The sequence below is a fragment of the Propithecus coquereli genome, unplaced genomic scaffold (genome assembly GCF_000956105.1).
Source record: "Propithecus coquereli isolate 6110/MARCELLA unplaced genomic scaffold, Pcoq_1.0 Scaffold748, whole genome shotgun sequence".
NCBI classification, from domain to species: Eukaryota; Metazoa; Chordata; class Mammalia; order Primates; family Indriidae; genus Propithecus; species Propithecus coquereli.
In genome coordinates this window covers 549176-562057 of record NW_012153596.1, presented here as the reverse complement: position 1 = coordinate 562057, position 12882 = coordinate 549176, and the positions used below count along the sequence as shown (strand labels likewise).

At 54.9% G+C, this 12882-nt stretch overlaps 1 protein-coding gene across 4 annotated transcripts in view; it reads left to right on the top strand.

Annotated features, from left to right (window-relative positions):
* Positions 1–608: 608 nt before the first annotated feature.
* PDZD4 (PDZ domain containing 4) overlaps positions 609–12882 on the top strand; it is a 28262-nt gene continuing 15988 nt past the window's right edge. For 2 of the 4 annotated variants that reach the window (XM_012661999.1, XM_012661998.1), the window contains exon 1: positions 609–944. In XM_012661999.1, the coding sequence (XP_012517453.1) occupies positions 885–944 (60 nt within the window). In that variant the 5' untranslated portion in view covers positions 609–884. Of the gene's footprint in view, positions 945–1405; positions 1567–12882 lie in introns of those variants that run through there. The other 2 variants (XM_012662001.1, XM_012662000.1) reach the window with 2 other exon arrangements.

The window sequence follows — 12882 nt, the reverse complement described above, 5'->3', positions numbered from 1 at the left end:
TCTGGGGAATGCGGGCAGGCGGCTCCTCCTTACAGGACACCTCTCTCCCGCAGCCGCACCGCGCAGACAACACACCCCGTGCCAAGCGCCTCGGGACGGGAGGCCATGGTCGCTGGGTGCCGGCCCCCTCATTTCGTCCATCCTCCGCCCCAGCTTCCCGCGCCGGCTCCCGCGGCCCGGCCGCCACCCAGCCCAGCTCCCCTCCTCGCCCCCGCGCGCGTGCGCCCCGTCCCCGCGTCCCTCCCCCGTCGCCGCGGGCGCGCGCGCGTGCCCGTCGTCCCGGGCGGGAGCTGCAGACGGCCGGCCGGCTGCGGGCCAGAGAACGGGCGCCCAGAGCGTCGAGAGCGCGGCCCGGCGAGGCGGGAGCGCGGGCGCTGGCCTGGTCGCGGACGGGAGCCGCCGCCGCCCTGTTGGCGGGCCGGGCCGCGGCGCCGAGCGCGAGGGCCGGGCTCCCGGGGCCGGAGGCCATGGGCGGGAGCCGGAGGCGGCAGCGACAGCGGCAGCGGCGGGCCCCGCGGGCGGGGAGGCGCGCGGTCCACCGCCCCTGACGGCCCCCGGCGGCCCGAGCGCCCCCGCGCCTTCTGGGGGGCCGTAGCCAGGCAACGCCCGGCGTGCCCGCCCATCCCCCCGCTGCCCTTTTTTTCCTGGCCGGGTGCGAGGGAGCATGCCCGCGCCTGGCCGCGGCCAGCCAAGAGTTAACCTGAGGGGCGTGGAGCTGCCCCCCCCTCGGGGGCGTGCCCCCCTTCCCCGCTAGGCGGCCAGCCCCCCGCGCTGAGGTATGGCCCCCTGCCTGGGCCGGGGACCCGAGGTCCCGCGTTCGCGTTCGGGCTAGTGAAAGGCGTCTTCCTGTTCCCGCCCTCCTCCTCCCCTCGCCGGCTAGCACCATGGGATGTAATATGTGCGTGGTCCAGAAACCGGAGGAGCAGTACAAAGTGATGCTTCAGGTAGGGCGGCTCAGCATCTGGGGCGAGGACGCGGCCCTCGGTGGGACGGAGAAGGCCCGCGGGGAGGGCCAGGTGGAATCGGGGCAGCAGGCGTGGGAGAGCAGGAGGGCTCAAGGAGGAAAAGGTAGGGAGCCATCCTCACGCTCATTCTGAGATTGCTGGGTGTTGGCGCTCCGTGGGAACCAGCCACGGATGGGGAGAACTGGGTGGGGGCGGGGGTGCGAAGCGCATGACTTGGGCGCCCGGAGTAGATTGGGATACGAGCCCTGCGTGTAGATCAGCCCGGGGTGGGAAGTTGGAGCCGGTTGGGGTGGGGCGCGCTTCGATCCCAGGCCCAGGAGCCGGGAGGCGCGGTGCGGCCAGCGCGGGATGGAGGTTGCATAGCAACGGGCTCCGTTTCCCGCACACGCTGTCCCCGCAGGACCCAGGGCGGGGGAGGCAGCTGGGCGCCCGCGGTGCAGGGGGCGGCTGCATCCCGGTCCCAGCGGGCTTTGGGCGCTGGAGCGCGCGGGCATCCCGGGGCGCTGTCGACGACAGGCTGGGGGCTGGGTGCCCACCCTGGCACCCACTCCCCGACCTGGCCCTGCCCGAACGGTGGGCTCTCGGGCCTTGGGCGTCTCGGGTGAGTGGGCGCTGCCAGGATCAGCGAGGAGGGCCGTCTGCGGGCGGCTGTGCCTGTCCCGCGCTCTGCCCGGCGGCCGGCTCTCTCCGCCTGTCGGGGTCTTGGGGGGTGTGGGCCTGTGGTGAGCTGCTGGGAGAGAGGAGACGCCGGGCGGCGCGCTCGAAGGGAGCCCAGCCCCATGGCCCGGAGCGGGGCTTCTTGCCCGTGCGTGGCGTGACTACGTGAGTGCGTGCCTGTGACCCGTCTGTGTGTGCGCGGAGGCTCCTTCGGCCCCGCACGTGTGTACTTTCTGTGTGCACCCTGCGAGCCGTCCAGAGAAATGTCCTCAGGGTGTGGCCTGAGACCTGGGGCTAAGTGGAGGGAGGTGAAGGTCAGAGGGTGTCGGGACTCAGGAGCAGACCGGCGCAGACAGGTATGCGTTTAGTGGCTTGGGCTCGAACTCCCCGGTTTACTGGCCACGACTGGGAGGGGAGCAAGTGCTTGCAGGAAGGGTGTGGGCTGGGGAGAACGTGAGGGGCGGACTCCTAGACGAATGAGGGGAACCCCTGCGACGCGGCGGGGGGCAAAGAATTCGAGTGAATCTGGGGATAGGCATTCCTGCTGTGAGCTGAGTTCCTTTGGTCACCGGGGGCGAAGGTGAGGGGCGGGACGGAGCGGTAGCACATCTTTCTCCAGACTGGCGGCGCTCCTGGCCCCCTCTCTCCGGCCCCTCTCCGGGGCCCTTCCGCTTCTCCCTCTCGCTGCCCTCCGCTTTCTTCCCTCTCAATTCTCGCCTCCCGGATGCTGCTTCTCGTCTCTTCCGCTGTTTGGAAACCTTGCCTGGCTATTGCCATTGCCCTAGTGGGATAGGGATTTGAAATAACCCAGGCTGCGACCAAGAGGACGTCCTGTACAATCTCGGTGTTGGATTCCGGGACAGCGGGCGATAGGTGGGCTGCGATGGTTGCTGCTCGATGGGGACTGTGGAATCATTCCATCAAGCGGCAGGCGATTCCAACGGGGCTGTCTTGACTTTCTCGGAGAAGGATTGCTGTAGCGCTTCGTTTAAGGGGACGTCTGGCTGGGGCTGCGGGGAGGTTCCCTGTGGGAAGAAGGCCTGAGGTGAGCCTGGGTGAGAGTGCCTGAGCTGCACCTTCCTCCTTAAAAGAGTCCCAAGTTCTCCCTCACAGGAGGGACTTGCCCTTGGCAAGGCAGCCCGCCAGGCGGAGGGCCATTGTAGGGCAGCTGCCCTCTGCTCTCTTCCCTAGCGGCTGCAGCTGTCACTGATCAGCTCCCAGGGGATGCTGCTCCCATGGAAAGCTCCAATGGAAACTTGGACACAAACTTTTACTTTCTACATTCATGAAGTTTCAAAAGCAGAACCAGCCTTTAAAATTAAGGGAAAACATAGGAGTTCGAGGTTGTAGTAAGCTGTAATTGGGCCACTGCAATCCAGCCTGGGCGACAGAGCGAGATCTTATCTCTAAAAAATAAATAAATAAATAAATAAATTAAATTAAGGGAAAACAAAAGGGAATTGAAAATGTATAGAAAGCAGTGAAAACCATTAGATATCTCAGGTGACTGCACATCTCAGGGATGGATGCCCAGGACAGCAGGGAGAACTTCACCAGGCACCAGCCTCTTCTCAGAGAAGGAAGCTTTTGTCCCAAAAGACCAGTCAGCTTCCAAGACCCCTGGCTTGGCTTCCCAGAGCTCCCTTAACATGGGTGCTCCCCCATCTTCAGGGGGCACTTCTTCCTGTCTCTCCCTCAGTGACCTCATCCACACCCACTGGAGGCTTGTGCACCTTGTCTGAGTGAGGGACCTCACTGAGACACAATGTAGTGTGATTTTCAGAAAAATGAACATGTGCACCCGCAGCACTTGCCGTATAACTTTCTTGTACCAGAGTTCCCGGGAGCCTCTTCCTAGACTCACAGAGGGCTGTGACCCCCAGGTTAGGAACTCCCAGAGTCTCTATCCTGGCCTTGCATTCCAGGCCATTTTCTCCCAGTGATTCACATGCACTTAACAAAATTATAGCTTTATTGAGACATAATTCAAATACCATATAATTTCCCTTCTAAAATGTACAATTCAGTGGGTTTTAGTATATTTGTAAAATTGAGCAACCATAACCACTAATTCCAGAACATTTTCCTCATCTTAAAAAGAAAACCCAGGGCCGGCGCGATGGCTCACGCATGTAATCCTAGCACTCTGGGAGGCTGAGGTGGGAGGATCGCTCTAGGCCAGGAGTTCGAGACCAGCCTGAGCAAGAGCGAGACCCTGTCTCTACTAAAAATAGAAAGAAATTAGCTGGACAAGTAAAAATATATAGAAAAAATTAGCTGGACATGCTGGTGCATGCCTGTAGTCCCAGCTACTCGGGAGGCTGAGGCAGTAGGATCGTTTGAGCCCAGGAGTTTGAGGTTGCTGTGAGCTAGGATGACGCCATGGCACTTGAGCATGGCCAACAGAGCAAGACTCTGTCTCAAAAAAAAAAAAGAAAACCCATACTCATGAGCAGTCACTTCCCCATTTCTCCCCAACACCCCCAGCCCCTGGCAAGCACTAAGCTACTGTCCATCTCTATGGATTTGCCTGTTCTAGACATGTCATATAAATGGAATCATACAATCTATGACCTGCTGTGTCTGACTTCTTGCATTTATCATGTTTTCAAGGTTCATCCATGTTGTAGCATGTATCAGTACTAAATTTCTTTTTATCACCAAGTAATATTTCATTGTACGATAAACAACGTTAATAGTTATCTGCTTATCAGTTGATGGGCATTTGGGTCACTTCCACCCTTGGACTATTGTGAATAACACTGCCGTGAACATTAGTGTATGATACAAGTATCTGTTTGAGTCCCTGCTTTCAATTGTTTTGAGTGTATACCTAGAAATGGAATTGCGGGATCATATGGTAATTCTGTTTAACTTTTTGAGGTGCCATCGAACTGTTTTCCACAGTTGAACTGTTTTCCACAGTGGATGTACCATTTTAAATTCCCACTAGCAATGTATAAGGGTTTCAATTTCTCTACATCCTTGCAGATATTGTTATTTTCTGTTTTGTCATTAGAGCTAGCCCATTGGGTGTGAAGTGGTATCTCACAGTGGTTTTGATTTGCATTTCCTGTTGGCTAAATGATGTTGAGCATTTTTTCATGTGCTTATTGGCCATTTTTATATCTTTGGAGAAATGTCTGTCCTTTTGCCCATACCACACCGCTTTGATTAATGCAGCTTTGTAATAAGTTTTGAAATCAGGAAGTGTGAGTCCTCCAACTTTGTACTTATTTTTCAAGATTGTTTTCTCTATTCTGGGACCCTTGAGCTTCCATATGCAATTTAAGATCAGCTTGTTAGTATCTGAAAAGAAGCCAGCTGGGATTTTGATAGAGGTTGCATTGAATCTGTGGGTCAGTTTGGGGAATATTGCCCTTGAGAATGGGGTGTCTTTTTCCACTTATTTTAGCTTTTCTTTAATTTGTTTCAACAATGTCTTGCACTTCCTTTGTCGAGTTTATTCCCGAGTATTTTATTCTTTATGATGCTATTGTAAATGGAATTGTTTTCTTAATTTCATTTTTGGCTTTCTCATTGCCACTGTATAGAAATATAATTGATTTTTATACATTGATCCTGTATCCTGTAACCTTACTGAACTCATTTATTATCTCTAATTGTTTTTTAGTGGGTTCCTCAGGATTTTTCATATGTTAGGATCATGTCACTGGTGAATAGTTTTTTTCTTCTTCCTTTCCAATCTGGACGCCTTTTGTTTCTTTTTCTTGACAATTTGCTTTGGCTAGGACCTCCAGTACAATGTTGAATAGAAGTGGTGAGAGCGGGCATCCTTCTCTTGTTCCTGATCTAAGAGGGGAAAAAAGCTTCTAGTCTTTCACCAGTATGGAGTTACCTGTGGGTTTTTCATAGATGCCATTTATCAGGTTGAGGAAGTTCCATTCTATTCCTAGTTTGAGTGTTTTTATCATGAGGGGTAGTTGGATTTTGTCAAATGCTTTCTCTGTGGCTACTGAGAAGATCGTGTGGTTTTGTTCCCTTATTCTACAGATAGGGCCTATTGCATGTGGCATGGCAGGACTTCAACCCATTTCCATTATTCCAGGCATGTCCTCCTAGCATACTTAACCAAGCAAGGAGGGGGGATGAGCTCGGAAAATCTGGGACTGCCCCTGAAAAGGGGGGATGACTGTGTGTTAAGCAAGGAAGAGGAAGTAGCCGGGTGACCGAGAGTGGAAAGGCAGGAAGGAGCATATACCTGGCACTGAGCCTGTGTCCCTCTTATTTGCCACCTGGCCCCCATGTCCTGTATCTAATCATGCTCCACACGCTACTGAGCTATCTCTTTGGCTCATTGTCGCTCCCCTGTCATGCCAGTCTTCCTAGCACGTAGGAGATGCTCAGTAAATAAATCCACTCATGCTTTATGCTGCCTGGCGGGGCCTCGAGGAGGAGTGATTCAGGACCACCTGTCCTCTCCCCTCTGGCCACATCAGGGGAGGCCAAAGGACACCTTTCAGGCCCTTCTGGTTGGCTCCCAGACATACTTTCCTTCAGCATGGACTTGCTGAGCCCCCACTGTGCCAGCCACCATCCTTCCTGGCTGCTGGGGATCCAGCAGGGGGATGCTGCTGACATGGCCTCCCCCTCCCCCATGATCCCCTTTTCATTAGGGAGGAGACCACCATGTGTTCAAGTGGGGGCTTCCTGTCAGCAGGAATTCGGGGCTGTCATGTGCACTGGTGCATCCCACAGTAGGCCTGGGTGAGTCATTGTGGAGCGGATGAACAGAGGGAGGGGCACTCAATTCTGACAGCCATCATCTGAATGGGGTCATCCTGCTTTGTGCCACTGTCCCAAGTTTTTAAAATGCCCCTTCCTTCCTTACCTCAGAGTCCCTGAGGACTGACTGGTCCACTGAAATAAATTCTATAGTGCCAGAAAGCAGATCAGTAGTTGCAAGGGCGGGCAGAAGGGGCGTGAGGACCCTTTTGGGAATGGTAGAAAGGGCTACTGTCTTTCCCAAAGGGCCAGGCAAGGTGGCTCAGGCCTATAATCCCAGCACTTTGGGAGGCCAAAGCGAGAGGATCCCTTGAGGCCAGGAGTTTGAGACCAGCCTGGGCAACATAGCAAGACCCCGTCTCTACAAAATTTTTTAAAAAATTAGCTGGGCATGGTGGTGTGTGCCTGTAGTCCCAGCTACTCAGGAGGCTGAGGCAGGAGGATCACTTGAGCCCAGGAGTCCAAAGCTGCAGTGAACTATCATTGCACCACTGCACTCCAGCTTGGGTGAAAGAATGAGACCCTGACTCTAAAAGGAAAAAAAAGGGGGCCACTATCTTGTCGGTGGTGATGGTGTCACAGGTGTATACATACAAGACATGGAAACCTTCATACTATGAGTACGTGCAATTTATCATATGGCAGTTATCTGCAGTAAAGCTTTGAAAACAACAACTACATGTTCACACGCACACCCCAAGGGGAACAAGCATGTGCGAGTTCCAGCTCTGCACGGGGACCTGGTGTGGCCGAGCTGGTGTTCTTTCCTTCCTTCTACTTCGAGGTCCCTGCTGGGTAAGGCAGTGTGTTGTGGTGCTAGGAATGGAGGCAGCCTGGGTTCAAACTGCCCCTCTGCCACCAACTGACAGCTGTGTGACTAGGGGCAAGTCACTCAGTGCCTCAGTTTCCTCACCTGTTAAATGGGTGTGAAAAGAGCTTTTGCCACCCAGGGCCATCATGATGGTGAAAGCAGACTACATGTGCCTTGGGATCCCATGGGGTGGAGGGTGGAGTTGCTGCCTCCAGGCCATTCTGTTGGTCATTAAGGGGTAGAAATTGGAAGGAGAAGGCCTTAGGTATGGACATGGCACAGTTAATGCCCAGTGACAGAGAATGTCCAATATTATTCTGAGAGTGTCTTTAACATTAAAGAAGAGGGAGAGAAAAAGCACAGGATTAGGACCCCTGAGTGGTGAGGAAGTGTGACACAGCGTTGGATGGGGCAGAAGTGGAGGCCAGCGGGGGCAAGACCAAGGGGTCTGGTGCTTGGAGGCTGGCTTTGGGGCCAAAGATGTCTTCTCTTTCATAGTTCGTTCTGCCTCTTCCTCGTGCCTGCTTGGAGCCTTGGGAGTGAAAAGCACTCCACAGAGTGGACTGTGCCCTTGGCCGGCTAGTTAGCCTGGGGCCAGTGGGAGGATGTGTTTTTGGTTGCTGGGCCACGTGCCTGGGAAGCTGTGAACGTATACTCCGAGATTGATCTTGATGGGTGACTTCAGAAATCTGTTGGCTTTGTCATGTGTGAGTTGTGGGTCATCCTCTTTACTGTGTGCTTCAGAGGCGGGACTACAGGGGTTCTGAGAAGCCAGGTCTCCTCTGGCAAGGCAGGGTCAGGGTGGATTTATCAGATTTCAGCAGACCCTGGGCCAGTACCACCCACCCAGCAGCTTTGGGGTAGGAAGGGGAAGTAGGGGGAGGAGAGATGCTTTTGCCTGGTGGACGTCCTCCTTTGTAGAAGTCCTCCCTGGTTCCTCTAGGGGGCACTCTGGGCCAGTGCAACCCACCCTCCACCCCGAGGCCCTGGTTAAAAAGCACATTGCGACTGAGCAGTCCGGGGCGGGGCCTGGTTGTCAGCATTTCTCACAAGCTCCCAGGTGATGTTGATGCTGCTGATCCAAGAACCACGCTCTGAGTAGTAAGGTAGGAAGTTGGGGTACGTTGATAGAAGCCCCAAATCACATCAACATCAATAAAGAAGCAAGTTTTTTACAAATAAGGGGTGAGGCCTCATCCCATCAGACCTTCCAGGGGTCATTGCCTAAGTGGGGCTTCAAGGGATATACCTATTCTTTCACACCATGTGCAGCTAACTGACCCTCCTTTCCCACCACCTACACCCCATCAAGATTCACCTGGCTCTTGTGGGCACCCAGACACCTCTCCCCCCACCAAACTACTGAAAAGGCCTTTGAGATGAAGCCCTCCCATGCTTCTTCTCTCTCTTCTGCCCCCAGGCAGAAAGGGTGGGCACAGAGTTAAGGAGGTGGGGTGGGGTGGCTTGTCCAGGCAGCCATAGTTGGGGACAGTGAGCAGCCATGCCATTTGCTGGGCCGCTCAAGTGTTGGTGGAGGATACTGCTATGTCCCTGCTAGAATTCTTACACATTAATTAAGATATTTGCAGCTGCTAATGTGGTAATGCAGGCAAGGATCATTACTGGATGGCAAAACTATCAGATGACAGGTTGTTGGGGGACAGGATAGTCACAGAGTCTCCAAGTATTACCTGAAATTACTCATGAATCAGGAAGGGAAAATGCATCTATACAAGCGAGAGATCTGGCAGCCACCACCTTGACCAGGTGAACATCCCCACCGGTAGGACAACCTGACCCTGCCTGCCTCCTCATGCAGTTGTGGGGATGGGTGGGTGGTACAGCATCACCCAGGCAGTGCTCTTGTCAAAACGCTTACCCTGAATCTCAGCACAGGAGATGAACCGGGCAAATTCAGACTCTTGGACATTCTACAAGGACTGAACTCTTCCAAGAGGTCAATGTCATGAAAATTAAAAAAAAAAAAAAGTGGATTGATCATTCTAGATTAAAAGAGCCATAATAACTCGGGAGATAACAACCAAATGTAATATGTGTGCTTCTTGATTGGATCCTGGATTTTAAAAAAAAGCTATAAGGGTGTTAGTGTACAACTGGAGTGATTTGAGGGTGACTGTATCAGTGCTAGGCTCTGTGATGGTGTGGCAGTTTCACGGAGAATGGGAGTAATGGCATCTTGCTTTCAAATGCTTCTGCAAATTGCCTGTGTGTGGAAAGCCAGAGAGCAGGTGCGCAAGATGTGCACTCTGGGGAGATCTGGGGGAAGGGAATATGCAGATGTTGACAATTTTCAAGATCCAGTGTTGGGAAAACATGAATGGGGACTTCTGCCAGGCCATTGAAAAGACACTAGTGCAGAGAGCCTGCGGCTTCAGCTTCGCTGGGCTTCTCCTCTCTCCTCCAATACTCCACCCATTGCGAGGTCCCCATGACATCTGTCTGGGCCTGGGAAGCTAGCGACACAGCTGCTTCCAAGGTGTCCCTTGGACAGTGGAGACAGCAGAGCTGAGGGCCAGCAGGTGGATCAGAACTCAGGGCCCCGGGGCAGAGGGTAACTTCCGGTTTCTGTTCTTTCCCAGCCTCACTCAGTTGCCTAATCTGCAGAGGTGTGGGGTGAGGAGAGTCCAAATGTGGTGCAGCCATGGGGGTCCCTAGATACGATGTAGCTTCACCCCCTACCCCTCGCGTTGCCAATGAAAGTGAAAGGGGTCTCAGGCCCCGCGGGACAGTGACTCAGAGATTCCAGATCTGTGAGAGGGCAGCCTGTCCCACCCGGTGGGCTTCGGGAAGGGTCCCTGGGGAGGCAGAGCCCAGCCCCGGGCGGAGGTGGGCCGGGAGGCAGGACTCACGCCTGCCCAGCGGGTCACCAGTTTAGCAGCGCAGGGACAGAGGAGTGCAGCACTCGCCCAGCTCGCGCCGCCACCACCATCACCCCCACAGCCGCTGCGCGCTCTTTGTCTGCGGCTCAGGGCTCGGGGCTCGGGGCGGGGCGCGCGCGCTTGGGGCCCCACCCTCCGCCGCCCGCAGCGCCGCCGCGGCGTCTCACCCCAGCCCTGGCCGGACAGTCCCCCGCCCTGTCGGATCGCGCCCCCACAGCGACTGCCGGTCTGTCCGCGAGGCCTGTCCTCGTGTCCCCCTCCCCTGTCCCTGGTGTCCCCCTCACCTTTTCAAGGCATTGGTGCCCACACTTTCCCTGACCTTAGGGATTTGTTCCTTTACTGAACCTCTTCCATCAGCATTGAGACGCGCCCTGATGTCTCCGCGGGACGACCGGAATGGAGAGCTCCCATCGAGCTGCGCCTACATAAGCTGAGCTTTCCCACTCACCTTCACCCCGTCCTAGACAGCTGGGGGTGTCCCCTCCAGCCCTTGACAAACCCAGAGGTCCATTCTCCAGACCCGCCCTCGCCTTTCCTTGATGCTGTCTCCGTGCTCTTGACTTTCCTTCCCTGGGGATGGCTGACTGTGAGCTCTCAGCCTCTCCCCAGGTGATCTCAGGATTTTAAATCAAGAACAATCCTAGTTGAATTCAACAGTGGTCACATGACACCCAGTTTGGTGGCTTGGGTTTGGGACCTGGTAGGTGGAGTGGAGCACTGGAGATGTCTACACGTCTGGGGAAGTTTAAGCTGGAGGTAAAACATAACCATTTCCCATCCCCACCCCACCCCCGAGTCCTCCCTCCCTCAGTCTTCACCTCTGTAAGGACACCTGGTCCCCAGGTCTCAGCTGGCAGTTTGGGTTTTCTTATTGTACTAAGATATGAATAACATAAAATTTACCACTAGTGACATTTAGTCCATCCTTAGTGTTGTGCAACCATCACCACTACCTAGTTCCAGAACATGTTCATCACCCCAAAAGGGGACCCATACTCACTAAGCAGTCACTCCCCAGTCCCTCCTTCCTGCAGCCCCTGGGAACCATTACTCTGTTGTCTGTGCACTTGGATTTGCCTCTTGTGGACATTTCATACAAATGGAATCACACAGCATGTGGTCTTTAGTGTCTGGCTTTGTTTGTGTCTGTGTTCTTTCACTTGGGTAGACTGTTCCATGTGCTGCTTCATTCCTTTTTATGGTTGAATAATATTCCTCTGTTGGGACGCACCACATTACGTCTATCCATTCATCTGTCACTGGGCATTTGGCTTGCTTCCAAGTCTTGCTTGCTATGAACAGTGCTGCCGTGCACGTCTGTGTGCAAGCGTGTCTCAATGCCTATTTTCAGTTCTTTGGGGCTGTTTTCCGCAGAGGCTGCATTAGTTTCCATTCCCGCCAGCACACCCTCCCCGACACTTTCGTCATCCATCCTTTTGGTTCTAGCCATCCTGGCAGGTGTGAAGTGGTGTCTCCCTGTGGCTTGGACTTGCATGTCCTTAACGATTAATGCTGTTGAGCTGCTTTTCATGTGCTTGTTTGATGTCATTTTTGAGCCCTCCCTGTCCCTTGTCCCAAGATCAGCAGCAAGTCCTGGCAGCCTACCTCTAACACACAACCTGACTCTGATTCTATCCTGCCACCTCCACTGCCACCCCCGGGGCCAAGCCACCATCAGCTGGGGCCTGTCCTCTGCAGTCTGTCCCCCTCGTGGAGGCCTGTGCTGTGGCCTGCCCTGCATAGGTGCTCACCTGGGGCCTTAGCTCTGCCTGCTCCCCCTGCTGGGGATGTTCTTCTCCTTGTCACCATTCAGGTCTCAGTTCAAGTGTCGCCTCCCCAGAGAGGCTGCCCTTGATCACTCTTTCTGCCCCGACATTTGCGGTTCCATTACTGTGCACTGAATACGATTGGAGATGGCCTGGTTGGCTTGTTTACAGCCAGGGTTCTGCCCCCAAACACTAGCTTACCCCAGCATAGGGATCATGTCTATCTTGTCCAAGGCTGTACCCCTAATTTGGCTAGTATTCAGATGAGCTTCCACTCTGAGAGGACAGAAGTCTTGCCACATTCAGGGGCATGTGCTCTCTCCCTTCCGGTGGTTCCTGGTTAACTGGGGACTTGAAGGGTCACTGTGAACCTCATCTCCTGGGCTCTTTGCCATGGACTGTCTGAAATGGCAGCTTTATTCCTGACCCCTCTCACCTTCCAACCAGACTTCTTGCTGTGGGCAGAGGGCTTGAGTGGTCAGAAGCAGTCTGCCATCTCCTTTCTTCAGCTCCTTTCAACTGCTTTCCTAAAGGACAACCTGTGCAGGGTAGGTGGGGACAGGACTCAACCCCCCCTTCAGTCTCCACTGCTTGCTGGGCCCACCGCCCACTGTCCCCCTTCCACCCCTTGGAGATAGCATAGCACGGGCCTGTCCCAGGAGTCACTTATCCATGGCCGCACAGGATTCCGCACAGAGTTGGTTTCCCCAGGGCAGGTGAGCTCAGTCCCTGCCCTGAGCTGTCCGCTCCCCCAGCTTCCAGGCTGCCCACTGAGCCCGACAGCTCTAGTAGCCCCACTGGTGGGAAGGGGACACACTAGCCAGGGGCCTTGCTCACCCGAGGGGCTGGGGGCTGATGGCGGCTCTCCCCGGCACCCTGCATGGGCCGTGGGCTGTGGGCCATGGGGTGCGGGTGGGCAGTGGCTCCCTCCTAAGGCAGGCCGGAGTGGGGTCCTGCTGGCTCTGTCCCCACCCTGCTGGCTGGGGCCTGGGGAAGTCTAGTTCCCCCCTTCCTGTCCTCTTCTGCTCAGACACTGG